Source organism: Carassius auratus, chromosome 47, assembly GCF_003368295.1.
Source record: "Carassius auratus strain Wakin chromosome 47, ASM336829v1, whole genome shotgun sequence".
Classification (NCBI taxonomy): domain Eukaryota; kingdom Metazoa; phylum Chordata; class Actinopteri; order Cypriniformes; family Cyprinidae; genus Carassius; species Carassius auratus.
This window is the reverse complement of record NC_039289.1, coordinates 10,234,436-10,255,064: the sequence shown is the minus strand read 5'-3', so window position 1 is coordinate 10,255,064 and position 20,629 is coordinate 10,234,436. Positions and strand designations below refer to the sequence as shown.

General features: G+C 43.8%; 3 protein-coding genes and 1 pseudogene across 3 annotated transcripts; 2 read left to right on the top strand and 2 right to left on the bottom strand.

Annotated features, from left to right (window-relative positions):
- Window positions 1-750: 750 nt before the first annotated feature.
- Window positions 751-2,876, bottom strand: LOC113065073 (zona pellucida sperm-binding protein 4-like). Its single transcript, XM_026236201.1, has 8 exons — window positions 2,235-2,876; window positions 1,978-2,165; window positions 1,812-1,909; window positions 1,583-1,740; window positions 1,317-1,509; window positions 1,097-1,244; window positions 945-1,017; window positions 751-866 (listed from the first exon to the last, which is right to left on the bottom strand). Exons 1-8 carry the CDS (start codon window positions 2,839-2,841, stop codon window positions 790-792), a joined length of 1,542 nt encoding a protein of 513 aa, XP_026091986.1. The 5' UTR covers window positions 2,842-2,876; the 3' UTR covers window positions 751-789.
- A 1,039-nt stretch (window positions 2,877-3,915) lies between these two features.
- Window positions 3,916-5,969, top strand: LOC113065072 (zona pellucida sperm-binding protein 3-like). Its single transcript, XM_026236200.1, has 8 exons — window positions 3,916-4,479; window positions 4,720-4,838; window positions 4,922-5,025; window positions 5,097-5,274; window positions 5,370-5,487; window positions 5,567-5,649; window positions 5,710-5,801; window positions 5,871-5,969. Exons 1-8 carry the CDS (start codon window positions 3,946-3,948, stop codon window positions 5,948-5,950), a joined length of 1,308 nt encoding a protein of 435 aa, XP_026091985.1. The 5' UTR covers window positions 3,916-3,945; the 3' UTR covers window positions 5,951-5,969.
- A 2,593-nt stretch (window positions 5,970-8,562) lies between these two features.
- LOC113065071 (zona pellucida sperm-binding protein 4-like) lies at window positions 8,563-10,766 on the bottom strand (annotated as a pseudogene).
- A 1,059-nt stretch (window positions 10,767-11,825) lies between these two features.
- Window positions 11,826-13,864, top strand: LOC113065070 (zona pellucida sperm-binding protein 3-like). Its single transcript, XM_026236198.1, has 8 exons — window positions 11,826-12,374; window positions 12,615-12,733; window positions 12,817-12,920; window positions 12,992-13,169; window positions 13,265-13,382; window positions 13,462-13,544; window positions 13,605-13,696; window positions 13,766-13,864. Exons 1-8 carry the CDS (start codon window positions 11,841-11,843, stop codon window positions 13,843-13,845), a joined length of 1,308 nt encoding a protein of 435 aa, XP_026091983.1. The 5' UTR covers window positions 11,826-11,840; the 3' UTR covers window positions 13,846-13,864.
- Window positions 13,865-20,629: the final 6,765 nt, after the last annotated feature.

Below are 20,629 nucleotides of genomic sequence, written 5' to 3'. Positions count from 1 at the left end.
TCATAAAATTCACACTTTGTGAGATTATATTCTGAAATGTCAAAATGAAGTATTAGTAGACTTGTGGCTTTAGCTTCATTATGTATCTAAAATCATATCCTACATCACTTTTAAATAGGTTTTTAATATTTTTACTGACATGTTTGAGCTTACATACATCTCTATTATAACCGTCTAAGTAATTCTGATTCCTGAACAGTAAACTTTGAGGTGTCAGCTGTGTGAACCGATGTTGATTATGTTCTAGTAGAAAGACTCCTTAGCAGCAACCTTTTAATTTTGGGCATGTCATTCGTGTCTCCATGCTGAAAATGGGGGGTGACAAGTAAGGGGTTCAATGTGTTCCAAAGACGAATGAAGTTTCTACAGGTTGGAACGACCACGGGGGTAAGTGATTAGTGACACCATTTCATTTTTGGGGAGGAGGATCCCTTAATAGCATTACTTTGAGTTGAGGACAATTGACACGGTTTCGTGTTTGCTTCAAGACAGTCGAGAATTGATTCCATTTAAAACTTGAGCTGGATTTAAAACAAAAGCCGCAAGTAATCCACATAACTTTATATTGTGAATATCGGGAGCCAAACTACCGTTTGGAAGACAAATTAAAATAGGGGAACCTTGTGCTGCCCAGGTTAACAACTGGAGGATGGAGAAAGGAATGCCTTGGTTTAATGGTGCGAGGAAAAAACAACTGGGAAGAGGCACGTAATCCCGGATTCTGTCGAACCAAAACAATAGACAAAGAGATACCTCGGGGTTCTGCAGGGTTTATTAAAAACACTAGATTTACATGACCAGAGTAACTTCTCCACTAGAAACCACAGTCTGCTCCCCAGAGACAGCCTTGATACGGGTGTCTCTTCCTGAAAGAGAAGTGTTAGAAGTGAGAACGCACTTCTAAAATGCTCAGTTCCTCTTGTCGAGAGAAAGCAAGAACTCACGTTTCCTGGTGCAGCTTTGCTCACAAGAGCCAGATGATGGATGGCACACCGCTGTACTGCAGTGGATGAAGACCTGACAGGGAAGAAAGAGGCTCAAGTCATAGAATCCACAAGTAGTAAATACACAAATGTTCAAGTAAAGGGGGGCATACGGTTTCCTGCAGAGCAGCCAGTGAGGCTGGATCTACAAATGTGAACATCTTCACAACAAAGCGCTTGTAGTGGGTTGGGAACTGAAGACCAGACGATCCAGTCACTGGAACCAGTGTGGTCAGATAGCGGTCGTCCTGGTAAGGGCATCTGAAGACAAAGGAGAAGGTTAGAAAGGGTCTCCCAGCAGACTAAAAGGATGAAGATTGGCTGTACACTCACCCGTCGATCAGAAGGTCCCACTGGGGGAGACTGAGTGGACTGGGGGTTGAAGTAGTCCAACAACGTCCCAGCATCAGGACAATGTTGGGGTCAGTCCTCTCCATAATGTGCACCTCAACATACACAGGCTCTCGCAGGACTTTTGTGATGGGATAATCAGCGTCACTGTAGTAGGACGTGTAGGCCTCATCCCCTGAGGAACAACACTGGGGTTTAACCGGACTCCAGTTTGAAAGGCTTTAGGCAGACACAGGACAAGACCTTACCTTCAGCACAGCCTTTGGTGACACATTGGCCATTGGCCAGTCTGAGCTCCACCCTGAGAGGTCCAGGAGCGGCTACTGGTGGAGGTGGAGGAACGGAGTTGACCTCCACAACCAGAGCTTCCACAGAAGTTCCCGAATATCTACACTGGAAGAGAAACCTGGACGACACACAGCGAGCTTGTAGCATTTATCAGGGATTAGTGGTCACACCAAGTCATGGATCACCTACTCAAAATGACTGTCCCTTGTGATGGAACCATATGGTCCAATCCCCACTTCATACGATGAGGTCATTCGGTTTTCATACACCACATATCCACCGTCCTCCTGTCAATAGAAACGGTGTCAGCATCCAGTCCAAGCGATGCAGAATAAAACCAGTAGCAGCTGCTAACCATCACGCTCGTGCCACATGCGGTCACAGGGAACTGGTATATAGCAAAGGAAGGTGTAGACCCCACAGGAGCACAAGGTGGGTCGTTTCCACCCAGTAGTTGAACCGAATCCAGACTCAGTCGAGGCAAGGTAACGTCTCGAGACACCACTACCACAAACTGACCATCTCTAATACACTGGACAGTCACTAGAACAAGAGCAGGTTAAATTCAGAGAAACGGTTTAACACGAACAGAATAAGATGGAGAACGCTTACCTGCCCTCCCATAGAAACACTGCTGTCCGTTAAAGCAGCAGTTGATAGCTTCACACGCAGCACCACTGATCCCAGGTAGACCGCATTGGATCTGCTCAGAATCAGCTACAGCACATTTATCAAGTTGATCTGGCTTCTGAAGCGGAAACTGCGGCTTAGGTTGTTGTGGAACTGGCTTCTGAAGAGGGAACTGCGGCTTAGGTTGTTGTGGAACTGGCTTCTGAAGCGGAAACTGCGGCTTAGGTTGTTGTGGAACTGGCTTCTGAAGCGGAAACTGCGGCTTAGGTTGTTGTGGAACTGGCTTCTGAAACGGAAACTGCGGCTTAGGTTGTTGTGGAACTGGCTTCTGAAACGGAAACTGCGGCTTAGGTTGTTGTGGAACTGGCTTCTGAAACGGAAACTGCGGCTTAGGTTGTTGTGGAACTGGCTTCTGAAACAGAAACTGCTGGTTAGTTAGCTGTTGAACTGGCTTCTGGAGCTGAAACTGCTGGTCAGTTTGCTGGATCATCAGAGCTTGAGCATTCTGAAGCGATTGACTCCACTGTGGGACAGCATGACAGAAAGCACAGACCACCAAAATCTGAGCCAAACACCAACTTCCAGCCATTGTTCAACAGCTAAACACAAAGTGAAGCTATTGCCCTTTGGTCTTTTTGTATTCTACAGGTTCCAGCTAATTAACGATAGTCCCTCCCTCTTCATTGACAACTGGGTGATTCTCATTGGATCTCGAGATTCAATTCTTATTGAGAGAAAACGCGTATAAAAGCAGCACAGAGGCTGTGTCCACATCTTCACTGACAACTCTCTCAAGACTCGTTCACGCGGACGCTAAACATTCTTTCCAAATCTTTATCTTCGTCTGATACAGGCTCAAACATATCAGGTTGGATGCCTAATCTCGCCATCGTTCACGCTGGACAGAAGAGATCTGCGCTGTGAAACAGCCAATCAGAGCAGAGCTCAACATTATTGTTCATGACCCTTCCAAATAATTCTAGGGACAAATCCCAGGGTTGTAAACGGACATGTAAAACCGTTCCAGAGAATTTTTGCCCATACCCAAGCCACGTACCTTTTTATGTAGATCTCATTTAAAATATTGTATCAATGCATTCTATGGCACCTTTAGTTGGGATTATGAGATCATATTTTGGCCGGAAGCAATCATTTGAATTTCTCAACGATGGATTTGTTTCTTATAAACAGACAACCTTTCCCTTCACAAGACCGTAATTGATGTGAATTACTTGTGGATTATTTTGATATTTATAATAGCTCTTTGGACTTTCGTTTTGATGCCACCCATTCACTGGGGAGCAAGTGATGTAATTCTACATTTTTCCAAATCTTTTCCAATGATAAACTAAAAACTCTTTAAAAAAGAGAGAGAGAGATTTTTATGAATATTCTCTATTATTTGAGTCATATCAGGCGCTTTTTTAATGACATTCTTTGTCTATCATAAACACACTTTCAAACTTTAATTGTAAAATTGTGAATAAGTGTAGATGAAAATCTCAGATCCTTATCAAGCCTTCCACTGGCTAGTGACATTCCAGAACGTTCTCATTTGTTAATTACAGGCCCAGAGACCTTTGGAGGTCCAAAGGTAATCAATCAAGCTGAAAGGGGAGGAGCCGCTTAAATTCAAAGCTGTACTTAATGGCAAAGACGAGCACTGGTGGGTATTGTGTTAACGTTTGTCAGGATGGGTCTTTTGCAATGTCTGTTAGTGCTGGTTGTGCTTGTGGTGTTTGATCTGAAGAATGCTATTGGAAGTTTGAGTTCCAGTCAAAGTCCAAAAAGCAAGAAGCATCAATCATATCCAGCTTCCAGAGTGCCTGTTTCTTCTCAAGTGCTCGGGAACACTTTGCAGAAGGCCTCTCTGTTTCAGAGTCTCGACTACAGAGGATTTGCACAAGAGCCTCTTGGTCTTCAGGAGAAGCAGGTGTTGCAGGGTCCAGTGAAGCCTCTGGACTGGAGGTTTCCCATTGTTCCAGAAGTGCCGAGTGAGATGGCGGTGGATTTCCATTTGAGGCAACCTGTGACCCCCAGTAGTGTAGCTATTCAATGCGGTGAGAACCGGATTCATGTGGAGGTACAGCAGGACTTGTTTAGCAATGGTGAACTGATCCAGCCATCTGGTCTGACTCTGGGAGGATGTCCTGTTGTCGGTTTGGTCCCAGGCTCTAAGGTGCTCTTCTTTGAGAATGAACTGCAGGACTGCAACAGTGTCTTGATGGTAAGAGCTGTTAAGTGTTACTAGATTTATTGAACCCTACTAAAAATGGGGCCCTTGTTTTGGTATCGACGTTCTAGATTCAGGGAACCATCCATGGGACGGTTCTCTTATAGTGGGAAAGACTCTTAATAACTGCTTACTCGGGTAACCAAGTGTTATGGCATGACTTGCTAAGATGCCTTTTGGAATGGGTTCTCTTTTTCGGAGAACCCTCTTGGTAACAACGTCAGTCTCCTATAGATGACCAAGGATGAGCTTGTCTACACCTTTGCCCTTACCTACACTCCTGAGGCGTTTGCTGGCACTCCGATTACCCGTGCAGGTGGTGCAGTTATTGGAGTTCAATGCCACTATCAAAGGTAAGCGACCTTTTGTGACTTGTGGCATTGCTTGCAGTGGTGGAACTGCAAGCCCATTTAATTGGTCACTTCTTGAACTGCAGGTTTCAAAATGTCAGCAGTAGTGCCTTGAAGCCAACTTGGGTCCCTTATGCCTCAACGGAGGCTGGTGAAGAAGTCTTGGTGTTCTCCCTGAAGCTCATGACTGGTTTGTGCAGTTTCTCTAGACCTTCTGCCTTCTGAACGAGGCTGTGCCTAAGCAGTTCTTCCCTCTTGCAGATGACTGGTCCTATGAGAGGCCTTCAAACTCTTACTTCCTGGGTGACGTTATTAATGTTGAGGCATCTGTGAAGGTATACAACCACGTCCCTCTGCGTGTGTTTGTGGACAGCTGTGTGGCCACCCAAGTACCTGATGTGAACGCCCTTCCGAGATATTTGTTCATTGAGAATCATGGGTGTGTTCATGTCACCAGATGCTGCAGAGTTGACTTGTTCTCGAGTTTGCTCCTTGTAACCGCTTTGTCCCTGACAACTACTTTTTACTCCTTAGATGTCTTGTGGATGCCAAGGTCACCGCTTCCAGCTCGCGCTTCATGCCTCGATCCCAGGAAGACAAAATCCGGTTCCAGCTGGAGGCCTTCATGTTCCAGGGGGGATCCAGTCCTTCTGTATGTATTATGAGTGTTGGAGAATGACCTCTCCCATTTGCTTTGGTTTGTGTCCCCTTACCCGTGGTGTCTCTTGCAGATCTACATGACGTGTGTTCTGAAGGCCACTCTTGCTTCTGCACCTAGTGACGCGCTCCACAAATCCTGTTCCTTTGCCAATGGGTATGTTCATGCCACTTACGAATACATTAAAGGTGCCATGTCTGATTTTTCGTATTGCAGGTGGCTTGCTGCTGATGGGAACAACCAGGTTTGTGGTTGCTGTGACTCAACATGTGGTCCTGATGGTGGAACTGCTGCTTCTCCTTTTGGAGGTAGGAAGGTGCTTTTAAGCTTGGTTTTTGACCCTTCAAGCACTTAACTTTGGTGTCTGCTTTTTCTAGGCCTTCGGTGGGAAGGGAAGGCCTCGCTCGGTCCTGTAGTGGTTCAAGAGCACAAGAAGACTTTAGCTGGTCTTCAATAAATGTGGGGGAGCAAACTTATTCTCGTTTCTGTTTTTCTTGTCTAGTTTAACCAATTGATTTTGTGCGAGGAAGTGGGTAGTCCTACTGTACCTATTCTCTTGCCAGAAGGAAAGGCTCCCTTTTCTCGTTAGGGAAGTTAATAAACCTTTTAAAGGGACCTGCTGTGAGCTCCCTTTTTTAGGAGTACTGTAAAGGTGGAATACATTGCCCATGATGCTGTAAAGGGAATTCTGTTAATTGGCACTTGTGCCAAAAGAGTTCTGCGTGAACGTCCACTTCCTTGAAGCACTGCAGATTTTTGCGTGCATCTTATGCAGTGAACTTGATTTTCTTCGTGTTGGTAACTTCAAATGAGCAGTTTAATTTCCCCCTTGCATCCCCCAAATAGGTTTGATCAGTTAAATTTGTTTCCTAATGCTCTTTGTTGACATCTCTCATGCTTTTTAAATCCATGTACAATAGAAGCGCACTCCCAGTATCAACACTGGCACCACGTTTTCCACCTTCAGATGGGTTATTTATAGGCTTTACATTTTAGGAAAACGGCAGGCATCGCTTAAGTTTAGTATTTGGTGTGCCGAACCTGTACTGACGTAAGGGGTTTTTTGTGCAGTAGCAGGTCAGTTAGAATTCTGAAAAATCATTGACGAATTGACTCCCAGTGAATGACCTTTTTTGGTTTGTCACTTGTGCAACATCTTGGGCGGTTTCAATACTAAAGGGATACTCCACCCCAAAATGAAGATCGTCATCACTTGCCCCCAAGTCGTTCCGAACCCATAAGAGCTTCGTTCATCTTCGGAACCCCACTTATTTTGGATGAAAACCAGGAGGCTTGTGATTTGGCCCACAGGCTGCCAAGTAAAATGCACTGTCAAGGTCCAGAAAAGCATCCTCGGAGTAGTCAGACTGTGTACGTTCTTCTGTGTCAGCCGCGCCACAAGCATATGTTCTCCTCGCTTCCTAACGTTACGGTTCATCCACTGATGGCAGATGGGTAATTCCGATGGTGCTTTTCTGGACCTTGGCAGTATATGGGATGGTCACAGGCCTCCCGGTTTTCATCCAAAATATCTTTAACCCCTTTGCTGTCAAGGATAGTCACCGGCCCCAGATTATTGTTTTACTTTCACAGCACGTCAAACCTCTCTGCTGACAGAGACCGGATTCGCCCGTGTCTTGTCCATCATAACTGTGCATCATATCCCGCCCCATCCTACCCATGATGCATTTCCTGTACACATCTGTGTTGATGTCTGACCACAACAACACAGAGAAACCTCTGTACCCATGAAATATCCAAATAATTAACACACGATTACGTTAGTTAATGGTATGTGATTTTGGGCGTTTTTATAACATAAATGTACATCTGAAATGCTAACTTGTGCAGCGACGTAAAAGGCTATAAATAGCATATTTTTACAGCAGTAAAATTCCACATGTGATCGCAAAAGGAGGTTATTACAAACAATCGGTTAATTTTCATGAATAGTCTTATGTAGCTTGATGCTAACGTTAGCTCTAATGCAGCTACATAGCAGGTGCAGTTCTTCTTCATAATGCATTTTGTAATCATTTTGTCAAAGGTTGTAAGAAAATGTTTTGTTGTAATTTTATAGTAAGGCTTTTGATAATAGTGGGGTAAATGTATACTGGAATAATGATAAATGAAGAATCAGGATTTTGTGTCATACCTGGCCCATGTGTGAAAGGCTCGTTTTGTAACAACAATAGAATCATGAATGGGGCAGTTTTGCCGGTCCAAACAAGAGATAATTGCATTCCAGGAGTCATAAATCAATTTTACTAGCCTTCTCTAAAAACACACATGACACGGTCTTAGAAAAGGTTTCATAAAATTCACACTTTGTGAGATTATATTCTGAAATGTCAAAATGAAGTATTAGTAGACTTGTGGCTTTAGCTTCATTATGTATCTAAAATCATATCCTACATCACTTTTAAATAGGTTTTTAATATTTTTACTGACATGTTTGAGCTTACATACATCTCTATTATAACCGTCTAAGTAATTCTGATTCCTGAACAGTAAACTTTGAGGTGTCAGCTGTGTGAACCGATGTTGATTATGTATCTAGTAAGAAAGACTCCTTAGCAGCAACCTTTTAATTTTGGGCATGTCATTCGTGTCTCCATGCTGAAAATGGGGGGGTGACAAGTAAGGGGTTCAATTGTGTTCCAAAGACGAATGAAGTTTCTACAGGTTTGGAACGACACGGGGGTAAGTGATTAGTGACACCATTTTCATTTTGGGGAGGAGGATCCCTTTAATAGCATTACTTTGAGTTGAGGACAATTGACACGGTTTCGTGTTTGCTTCAAGACAGTCGAGAATTGATTTCCATTTAAAACTTGAGCTGGATTTAAAACAAAAGCCGCAAGTAATCCACATAACTTTATATTGTGAATATCGGGAGCCAAACTACCGTTTGGAAGACAAATTAAAATAGGGGAACCTTGTGCTGCCCCAGGTTAACAACTGGAGGATGGAGAAAGGAATGCCTTGGTTTAATGGTGCGAGGAAAAAACAACTGGGAAGAGGCACGTAATCCCGGATTCTGTCGAACCAAAACAATAGACAAAGAGATACCTCGGGGTTCTGCAGGGTTTATTAAAAACACTAGATTTACATGACCAGAGTAACTTCTCCACTAGAAACCACAGTCTGCTCCCCAGAGACAGCCTTGATACGGGTGTCTCTTCCTGAAAGAGAAGTGTTAGAAGTGAGAACGCACTTCTAAAATGCTCAGTTCCTCTTGTCGAGAGAAAGCAAGAACTCACGTTTCCTGGTGCAGCTTTGCTCACAAGAGCCAGATGATGGATGGCACACCTCTGTACTGCAGTGGATGAAGACCTGACAGGGAAGAAAGAGGCTCAAGTCATAGAATCCACAAGTAGTAAATACACAAATGTTCAAGTAAAGGGGGGCATACGGTTTCCTGCAGAGCAGCCAGTGAGGCTGGATCTACAAATGTGAACATCTTCACAACAAAGCGCTTGTAGTGGGTTGGGAACTGAAGACCAGACGATCCAGTCACTGGAACCAGTGTGGTCAGATAGCGGTCGTCCTGGTAAGGGCATCTGAAGACAAAGGAGAAGGTTAGAAAGGGTCTCCCAGCAGACTAAAAGGATGAAGATTGGCTGTACACTCACCCGTCGATCAGAAGGTCCCACTGGGGGAGACCGAGTGGACTGGGGGTTGAAGTAGTCCAACAACGTCCCAGCATCAGGACAATGTTGGGGTCAGTCCTCTCCATAATGTGCACCTCAACATACACAGGCTCTCGCAGGACTTTTGTGATGGGATAATCAGCGTCACTGTAGTAGGACGTGTAGGCCTCATCCCCTGAGGAACAACACTGGGGTTTAACCGGACTCCAGTTTGAAAGGCTTTAGGCAGACACAGGACAAGACCTTACCTTCAGCACAGCCTTTGGTGACACATTGGCCATTGGCCAGTCTGAGCTCCACCCTGAGAGGTCCAGGAGCGGCTACTGGTGGAGGTGGAGGAACGGAGTTGACCTCCACAACCAGAGCTTCCACAGAAGTTCCCGAATATCTACACTGGAAGAGAAACCTGGACGACACACAGCGAGCTTGTAGCATTTATCAGGGATTAGTGGTCACACCAAGTCATGGATCACCTACTCAAAATGACTGTCCCTTGTGATGGAACCATATGGTCCAATCCCCACTTCATACGATGAGGTCATTCGGTTTTCATACACCACATATCCACCGTCCTCCTGTCAATAGAAACGGTGTCAGCATCCAGTCCAAGCGATGCAGAATAAAACCAGTAGCAGCTGCTAACCATCACGCTCGTGCCACATGCGGTCACAGGGAACTGGTATATAGCAAAGGAAGGTGTAGACCCCACAGGAGCACAAGGTGGGTCGTTTCCACCCAGTAGTTGAACCGAATCCAGACTCAGTCGAGGCAAGGTAACGTCTCGAGACACCACTACCACAAACTGACCATCTCTAATACACTGGACAGTCACTAGAACAAGAGCAGGTTAAATTCAGAGAAACGGTTTAACACGAACAGAATAAGATGGAGAACGCTTACCTGCCCTCCCATAGAAACACTGCTGTCCGTTAAAGCAGCAGTTGATAGCTTCACACGCAGCACCACTGATCCCAGGTAGACCGCATTGGATCTGCTCAGAATCAGCTACAGCACATTTATCAAGTTGAACTGGCCTCTGAAGCGGAAACTGCGGCTTAGGTTGTTGTGGAACTGGCTTCTGAAGAGGGAACTGCGGCTTAGGTTGTTGTGGAACTGGCTTCTGAAGCGGAAACTGCGGCTTAGGTTGTTGTGGAACTGGCTTCTGAAGCGGAAACTGCGGCTTAGGTTGTTGTGGAACTGGCTTCTGAAACGGAAACTGCGGCTTAGGTTGTTGTGGAACTGGCTTCTGAAGCGGAAACTGCGGCTTAGGTTGTTGTGGAACTGGCTTCTGAAACGGAAACTGCGGCTTAGGTTGTTGTGGAACTGGCTTCTGAAACGGAAACTGCGGCTTAGGTTGTTGTGGAATGGCTTCTGAAACGGAAACTGCTGGTTAGTTAGCTGTTGAACTGGTTTCTGAGGTGGAAACTGCTGGTTAGTTAGCTGTTGAACTGGCTTCTGGAGCTGAAACTGCTGGTCAGTTTGCTGGATCATCAGAGCTTGAGCATCCTGAAGCGATTGACTCCACTGTGGGACAGCATGACAGAAAGCACAGACCACCAAAATCTGAGCCAAACACCAACTTCCAGCCATTGTTCAACAGCTAAACACAAAGTGAAGCTATTGCCCTTTGGTCTTTTTGTATTCTACAGGTTCCAGCTAATTAACGATAGTCCCTCCCTCTTCATTGACAACTGGGTGATTCTCATTGGATCTCGAGATTCAATTCTTATTGAGAGAAAACGCGTATAAAAGCAACACAGAGGCTGTGTCCACATCTTCACTGACAACTCTCTCAAGACTCGTTCACGCGGACGCTAAACATTCTTTCCAAATCTTTATCTTCGTCTGATACAGGCTCAAACATATCAGGTTGGATGCCTAATCTCGCCATCGTTCACGCTGGACAGAAGAGATCTGCGCTGTGAAACAGCCAATCAGAGCAGAGCTCAACATTATTGTTCATGACCCTTCCAAATAATTCTAGGGACAAATCCCAGGGTTGTAAACGGACATGTAAAACCGTTCCAGAGAATTTTTGCCCATACCCAAGCCACGTACCTTTTTATGTAGATCTCATTTAAAATATTGTACCAATGCATTCTATGGCACCTTTAGTTGGGATTATGAGATCATATTTTGGCCGGAAGCAATCATTTGAATTTCTCAACGATGGATTTGTTTCTTATAAACAGACAGCCTTTCCCTTCACAAGACCGTAATTGATGTGAATTACTTGTGGATTATTTTGATATTTATAATAGCTCTTTGGACTTTCGTTTTGATGCCACCCATTCACTGGGGAGCAAGTGATGTAATTCTACATTTTTCCAAGTCTTTTCCAATGATAAACTAAAAACTCTTTAAAAAAGAGAGAGAGAGATTTTTATGAATATTCTCTATTATTTGAGTCATATCAGGCGCTTTTGTAATGACATTCTTTGTCTATCATAAACACACTTTCAAACTTTAATTGTAAAATTGTGAATAAGTGTAGATGAAAATCTCAGATCCTTATCAAGCCTTCCATTGGCTAGTGACATTCCAGAACGTTCTCATTTGTTAATTACAGGCCCAGAGACCTTTGGAGGTCCAAAGGTAATCAATCAAGCTGAAAGGGGAGGAGCCGCTTAAATTCAAAGCTGTACTTAATGGCAAAGACGAGCACTGGTGGGTATTGTGTTAACGTTTGTCAGGATGGGTCTTTTGCAATGTGTGTTAGTGCTAGTTGTGCTTGTGGTGTTTGATCTGAAGAATGCTATTGGAAGTTTGAGTTCCAGTCAAAGTCCAAAAAGCAAGAAGCATCAATCATATCCAGCTTCCAGAGTGCCTGTTTCTTCTCAAGTGCTCGGGAACACTTTGCAGAAGGCCTCTCCGTTTCAGAGTCTCGACTACAGAGGATTTGCACAAGAGCCTCTTGGTCTTCAGGAGAAGCAGGTGTTGCAGGGTCCAGTGAAGCCTTTGGACTGGAGGTTTCCCATTGTTCCAGAAGTGCCGAGTGAGATGGCGGTGGATTTCCATTTGAGGCAACCTGTGACCCCCAGTAGTGTTGCTATTCAATGCGGTGAGAACCGGATTCATGTGGAGGTACAGCAGGACTTGTTTAGCAATGGTGAACCGATCCAGCCATCTGGTCTGACTCTGGGAGGATGTCCTGTTGTCGGTTTGGTCCCAGGCTCTAAGGTGCTCTTCTTTGAGAATGAACTGCAGGACTGCAACAGTGTCTTGATGGTAAGAGCTGTTAAGTGTTACTAGATTTATTGAACCCTACTAAAAATGGGGCCCTTGTTTTGGTATTGACGTTCTAGATTCAGGGAACCATCCATGGGACGGTTCTCTTATAGTGGGAAAGACTCTTAATAACTGCTTACTCGGGTAACCAAGTGTTATGGCATGACTTGCTAAGATGCCTTTTGGAATGGGTCCTCTTTTTCGGAGAACCCTCTTGGTAACCACGTCAGTCTCCTATAGATGACCAAGGATGAGCTTGTCTACACCTTTGCCCTTACCTACACTCCTGAGGCGTTTGCTGGCACTCCGATTACCCGTGCAGGTGGTGCAGTTATTGGAGTTCAATGCCACTATCAAAGGTAAGCGACCTTTTGTGACTTGTGGCATTGCTTGCAGTGGTGGAACTGGAAGCCCATTTTATTGGTCACTTCTTGAACTGCAGGTTTCAAAATGTCAGCAGTAGTGCCTTGAAGCCAACTTGGGTCCCTTATGCCTCAACGGAGGCTGGTGAAGAAGTCTTGGTGTTCTCCCTGAAGCTCATGACTGGTTTGTGCAGTTTCTCTAGACCTTCTGCCTTCTGAACGAGGCTGTGCCTAAGCAGTTCTTCCCTCTTGCAGATGACTGGTCCTATGAGAGGCCTTCAAACTCTTACTTCCTGGGTGACGTTATTAATGTTGAGGCATCTGTGAAGGTATACAACCACGTCCCTCTGCGTGTGTTTGTAGACAGCTGTGTGGCCACCCAAGTACCTGATGTGAACGCCCTTCCGAGATATTTGTTCATTGAGAATCATGGGTGTGTTCATGTCACCAGATGCTGCAGAGTTGACTTGTTCTCGAGTTTGCTCCTTGTAACCGCTTTGTCCCTGACAACTACTTTTTACTCCTTAGATGTCTTGTGGATGCCAAGGTCACAGCTTCCAGCTCGCGCTTCATGCCTCGATCCCAGGAAGACAAAATCCGGTTCCAGCTGGAGGCCTTCATGTTCCAGGGGGGATCCAGTCCTTCTGTATGTGTTATGAGTGTTGGAGAATGACCTCTCCCATTTGCTTTGGTTTGTGTCCCCTTACCGGTGGTGTCTCTTGCAGATCTACATGACGTGTGTTCTGAAGGCCACTCTTGCTTCTGCAACTAGTGACTCGCTCCACAAATCCTGTTCCTTTGCCAATGGGTATGTTCATGCCACTTACGAATACATTAAAGGTGCCATGTCTGATTGTCCGTATTGCAGGTGGCTTGCTGCTGATGGGAACAACCAGGTTTGTGCTTGCTGTGACTCAACATGTGGTCCTGATGGTGGAACTGCTGCTTCTCCTTTTGGAGGTAGGAAGGTGCTTTTAAGCTTGGTTTTTGACCCTTCAGGCACTTAACTTTGGTGTCTGCTTTTTCTAGGCCTTCAGTGGGAAGGGAAGGCCTCGCTCGGTCCTGTAGTGGTTCAAGAGCACAAGAAGACTTTAGCTGGTCTTCAATAAATGTGGGGGAGCAAACTTATTCTCGTTTCTGTTTTTCTTGTCTAGTTTAACCAATTGATTTTGTGCGAGGAAGGAAGTGGGTAGTCCTACTGTACCTATTCTCTTGCCAGAAGGAAAGGCTCCCTTTTCTCGTTAGGGAAGTTAATAAACCTTTTAAAGGGACCTGCTGTGAGCTCCCTTTTTTAGGAGTACTGTAAAGGTGGAATACATTGCCCATGATGCTGTAAAGGGAATTCTGTTAATTGGCACTTGTGCCAAAAGAGTTCTGCGTGAACGTCCACTTCCTTGAAGCACTGCAGATTTTTGCGTGCATCTTATGCAGTGAACTTGATTTTCTTCGTGTTGGTAACTTCAAATGAGCAGTTTAATTTCCCCCTTGCATCCCCCAAATAGGTTTGATCAGTTAAATTTGTTTCCTAATGCTCTTTGTTGACATCTCTCATGCTTTTTAAATCCATGTACAATAGAAGCGCACTCCCAGTATCAACACTGGCACCACGTTTTCCACCTTCAGATGGGTTATTTATAGGCTTTACATTTTAGGAAAACGGCAGGCATCGCTTAAGTTTAGTATTTGGTGTGCCAAACTTGCAGAACCTGTACTGACCTAAGGGGTTTTTTGTGCAGTAGCAGGTCAGTTAGAATTCTGAAAAATCATTGACGAAATGACACCCAAATATAACTAATGTTTGGACTCCCAGTTGTAGCAGAAATGAGTCAAATCAGACAAATCAAAGAGTCTATCAGAGCTGTGTGCATTGAAACGAGAGACGAAGTCATAAATCAGTTCTAGTGCCACAAGAACCAAGCAAGATAACCAACCAACCAACCAACTTGTTCACACAACAGCTTTCAACATTAACACCAATAGAACAATTATTGACAATTTTAATTCGAAGAAGAGATTGTCAAATTTATTGTTCGTGATTGGAATGCAACGCTGGACATCACATGTAAACCCAGGAGATCAAGTTAAATACTTGCATTGACTCCCTCCCACCCCACCCCCCCCCCCCCAGCCAGTGAAACCAGACTGAAATTCCTAAGGGGGAAGGGCTTTAAACCTTTGTCTTCACAGAAAAGTCCTTTTGCCAGAGAATGGCAAAGAAACCCTTTTTATACATTATATATGGACCAGAATGAACTCAAAGACTTCTGAATGAATCATTCCATTGCTTAACTCCATATTCATTTACGTGTAACCCACACATTTGACTATCATGTATAATCACTTATTGTGTATGTCTTTTGATAACTATAGGATACCTAGTCATGTCTAGTATTGAAATAATCGCATTTTCTTGCTTGATATTGTCCTGACAATCATTTATTTGTAAAATATATCATAATCATGTTATAGGAATCATGTCCAAAATTAGACCCTGTGAGGCAAGAACCACATGCTTGGTAAGATAAACAAATGATTTATGATACCCCAGACTCAAGGCCATATCTGATTGGTCAAGGCAACATTTGAGGGGTGGCCAACAAGGAAGTTTTAAATACTTTGGACCCCATGAAATTCTGCTTTTAGTTCTAGTCTAGCTGCTGCTATTAGCCATGTCGGCTTTTAGTTCCAGCCTTGCTCGTGCTATCAGTCATGCCTGCTTTTAGCTTGTAGCTTTAGCTTGTAGCATCTAGCCATGCGGTTAATCATCATTCCAGCGTGCCTGCCTGCTGCTACTATGCCACGATGAGAAAGAAAACAACCTAGTCTCGTCAAACTTTATTTCTTTTCTTTTCCGTTTGAGAGTTTCGTGTTCTGAGTTAAGTTTTGTAAAGTCGACCTCGTCTGCGCGTTTGAACTCCGACCAGCCACACAACTCCAGCTTCAGCCAACGCCCAAACACGGGCTCCCCAAGACGTCACTTCAGCCACTACTGAACTTCCAGCCAATCAGCGACACCAGGATACCCCTTTCAACTGGAGTCCCTTTCACAGCAAACGAAGGCAACGTATTCCCAGATATGTGTTGTGCTGGTGTATCTAATATAATTTTAACCCCATTGAGGAACTCAATGCAAGGGCTAATTACGTGATTGATGGTTGTTCATGTCTATGCAATTTAACGTATTGCTGTTAACTTGGGATTCCATATTTCCATTCTCTTAAACTCATCTTTCCCTAACTTTCGATCTTCCTGCAACTTGTGTGAATGTGTGAGTGCGTGCATTTATGTGTTAGATTAGTTTATATGTCATAAATGTATCTAATGAAGCCTTATTCATATTGAAAAGAGAAGTATCTTGTGTTTTGTGCTTACAAGTTAATGTCTTAAGCTGCCGATCTTGTTACTGTGCTAATTGATAGTGTTTCACTATAGTTTGGATATTAGTATCCAGCGCAGATTTGATGTTAAACGGCTAGTTCACTGAATCGCAGGGCGTCTCCGTGACCAGCCGTGAAACAGTGATTCTGTTCAAATTCCCTTTAAAATCTTAAATGATTCCCTTTGAGCTAAATTGACCTGTTTCCCTTACATTTATAATGGTGGAGAATGATTGCGGGCAGTTTAAACTAAATTGTGAGCATAAACCAAGTTATTTAATCTTTGATTTTGCTAAAGGAATGAAAGATGAGAAGCATGCGAGACCTGAGTATGTGTGTACGACGCGTGACGTAAGCAGCGCGCGCCCTCCCGCTTGAATGAAAGGAGCTAGAGGAGACTTTAACTCGAGTCCGTCTCCCCGTTGTTAACAGCAGTAAGTGAACTTAAAAGTAAACATCTGAGAACGTACAATAAGGTAGAAATTGAGCGTGTTCCTCATTTGTGTAATGCCTTGTTTTATAGCTGATTTGATTTCACTGCGTGTTCCAGTGTCTCAAACGCTATCTCAGTCACTGTTTGCTGAACGGAGCTAAACTGTTAGTGTTTCAAAAGGGATATAAATCGGTGAATAAAGAATAGTTTTGAGCGGGTTCCTCAATCTATTTATCAAAGTCCCCGTATTCATATTTCATATAGTTTGATTGCCAGTGCGTGTTCCACTGCCGAATCAAATTTGATATTCGACTCCCCTACGTTAACGTTAAACATTAGAGAACAATGTTTGCCCATTTGTATCCGTTCACAAAGTGAATGCAATCTCGCGTAACACTGCGTGTGTCCGAGAGTAATTTGAATAGGAGTGTTTTAAAAGCTTGATCAAGTAAATTTTAACTGTGTACCAACAGCGAAGGAAAACTTTTATGTTTGTGTCCAGAAAAACTGGCACGGAGAATCAAATTGCTGAGATTGATATAATAACTACAGCAGGAAGCTGCTATTTGAATTAAGATTAATTTAACTCTATACAAACTGAGAGTTTAAGTGCCACATCGCAAAACCAACTGAAAGGCGGTGTTGTTATTTGTACAGTGTTGAAATGAGCCAACATTTCATGTAACATGCTTAACTGTATTTGCAACAATGCAACGATTCATGTGCTAATCCACTAGAATGTGTTTTGGTTGCCATAGTGACGACCGTGACCCGGAAGCCTGACGTACTTCCGGAGCAACTCTGAACTGTGCACGCGCAGCGCACAAACTCCGCGGTGTCGCTAAGCTAACGAAACCATTGCATTTACATTGAAGTCTATACTAAAGCCACTAGCCTCGAAGGTTAGCCGTTAGCATTACCATCCAGTGGTAGAATAATGTGTGTTTGGGCAACGCTGACGTGATTTAACCATTTTAAACATCTTAACTAACACTTGTTAGTCTCTTTCTTTTTATCGCTCTCTTTTCTCACTAGACCACTTATTTTCATTTTACTAGAAAGGGAAATACTGACTCACCATTATTAATTGTCAAATTGAAATTTAATTGAAACATTAAATTTATTTTGAATCATTTAAAATTTCCCTCTCAGATCATTTCATATGATCTTTTATTTCTAGTATTCTCTTTTGGGTCTAATTATTTTAGGAATGAATAAGCCTTGAACTTTGGAAGTTAAGTAAACTTATTCTTCCTAATTTATTTATTACCCATCTGAATATATGCTATTCAGACCTTTACTTATTTGAATGCGTTTTACCCCTCTTCCTGTTTTGGTTATACACTTAACCACTATTGTTTTACGTATTGATTTCCTCTTTTTAATTTCATGTTTGCATATTTTGCCCATTTATTAATTTTTTAATTTTCCTATTTCTTACCATTTCTTTTGTGTATCCTAGCCTGGGAACGACAAACCTGAGCCCCAAAAGGAGACATTGTTATCCCTCACTACGAGTTCAAATAAATTAGAAAGACAACCCTCTTTCACTTAAAGTTTATTTTGTTTGATTAGTTGTGCAGCAACTAACACAACGCTCTCCTTGTAGTTGAGATAACCGCTACTGAGACTTACCATCTCCGTCCTCTCTCTCCTTTACTTTCCTTTTCTCTTTTTACATTTGTAGGACATGTAAGAACCATCAATCAATTCTGAGTGAAGTAAATACACAATCGTGCCAAAGACGACGAATCATCCTTATGAATTTGATTGTAATCATCCTCTCATTTGTTCTTCCTAAACTCCCTACATTTGGAAACGCAATCCAAGTTTTAGCATCTCATCCAACGTTGAGATCAATTTAATAGAGCAACTGTCGCCTTCGCTGACTCCCTGGTGAGCGGTCCAACTGAAAGGTGTACGGTGTCAATCCTGTCAGACTAAGAAAAGAGATATCAGAATTATTATTGTATTCTTTTGTCCAAAAGCAAGAAATATAATAATATTGTTTATGTTTTTGATAACATTTAATTGGAAAAAAAATTTTTCCTCATTTGAAAAACAGAAATTTTGCTTGTCATTTGAATTTGTTTTTCACCTCTGTCTCTCTTTTCCTCTTCCTCATTAGAGTGACAAAGTCTTCGCATCTCTAGTCTACTTAGACACCCTGAGACCAACACAGTCATCACCACATTTCACTAGTGGTTCACAATCACTGATACAACACTTAGTTGTCCCACCACACATAGGCTTTTACTCCACACAGATCTGTGTCAGTCTCTCCTCTCCCCAGCGTGCCAACATGCCGCAGACTGCAGACCCCATTTCCCATGGGGAAGATGTGAACATTTGGCTGAGAGGCATAACAGACAGCCTCACTCCAAAGACATTTGAACTGTTATTATTTTTAATAATAATCCTAATCCTGAGAAGATTCCTGACACAAGATTCAAGCCAGAACAACAACCACGAGGAGCTAGTCAAGATCACGAGCTCACTAAGCTATGCCTTCACCACCCAGCTGAAACTGAGCGACAAGCACATCACCCACCTTCAAGAGGAGCTGACACGTGCTCAACGTCGCATAGACAAGCTGGAAGTGAAAGTTCAAAATCAACTCAAAGCACCCAGCGAGAGGGAGCAGGATACAACAGAACAAGTTATGAAGCTCCAAGCAGCCCTGGCAGCAGCTCAGCTCGACCAGCAACATACAACGGCTGCTCAGAAAGACCTGGTAAACAGACTCCAGTATGCCGAACAGCTACTAGAGAAAGCCAAGCTAGACATCAGAAACAAGAACTCTGAAATCAGTGCTTTGAAAGACCACCTTGAAAGGTACAGAACTGAAATGGACAATCTGACCCAACAACTAGACGATACCAACGATGAGCTCTACATGGTCAGAAAAGAACTCCAAAATGCTTACAAGCAAAAACAAGAGCCAAGGAAAGAGAAACCTCTCTTAGCCTCATCACTGCTGAGCAGAGCAGAGTCCCACGTCCAAGAACTGGCATATGACGAAAGGAGCGAAGGGCCACAACCCAAAACCTCACCTGCCTTCGCCACACAACCCTTTCCTGCCAACGAAAGAAAACCTCCCGTCCAAGGCCTTGAAGCTGCACACGGGATGACCATCAAAGACCTCAACAAGCTGTCTAAAAACATCAGCAGGTTCAACCCGAACTCCACAGAGAGCCCCGACATCCAAGCTTACCTACGAGATATCGAATTTCACCTGGAAGTGAGACCTCATGTGACTGACAGAGACTGGTTATACCTCCTTAGAGCCACGTCCAGTCCCGAGGTACGAAACTTTCTAGATCGACAGCCCAGTCAAACCAAGTCAAACTACCAGCGACTTCGTGAGGTCCTGATTAAAGAGTTTACAGACCCAGAGTCTGAACATGGACTGTTAACTGCCTTGGAAACCAAACAAGGTCGTCAAGAGACTCCACAAGCTTATTACAACCGACTCCGACAATCCTACTTTGGTGCACACAACAACTCTGACCTTGAAGAGGATGTGAACTTCAAAACCCTCTTCCTAAAGAATCTGCACCCTGGAGTCAGTCACCATCTAGGTGTCATGGCCTGTCCGAACTCCATGACCATCCAACAGTTGCGTGACCTAACACAGAAGGCATATAACAAGCAGAAGTTGGCCTCAAAGAAAGGTAACAAAACATCCACACTCTTGAACTCTGTCAACAAAGACTCAAGCCTTGCACTGGACGCCACCCAGTGGCATCACAACACCAGAGTCTTCCATCAAGAGCACAGAGAACGTGACGCCCATATCCACGACCGCTTTCAGCCCAACTGCTGGAAAAATCCATGGGACCAGCCACGCTTCTCAAGAAACCAAAAGGATAAGAACATCTGGAAACCTAACCAGATATCCAAAGGTAATCAGCTGACTCATCCAAGAGCAACTCGTGTGGGTAAGCGACATCAAAACCCACCTCAGCACCACTCAGACATGCACAGTGCTGAGTATGCACAAGAACATGACCGCTTACCATTAGAAGACACGGAACAAGTCATGGAACAACTAAGAGAGTTCCTTCAAGACAATTTACATGT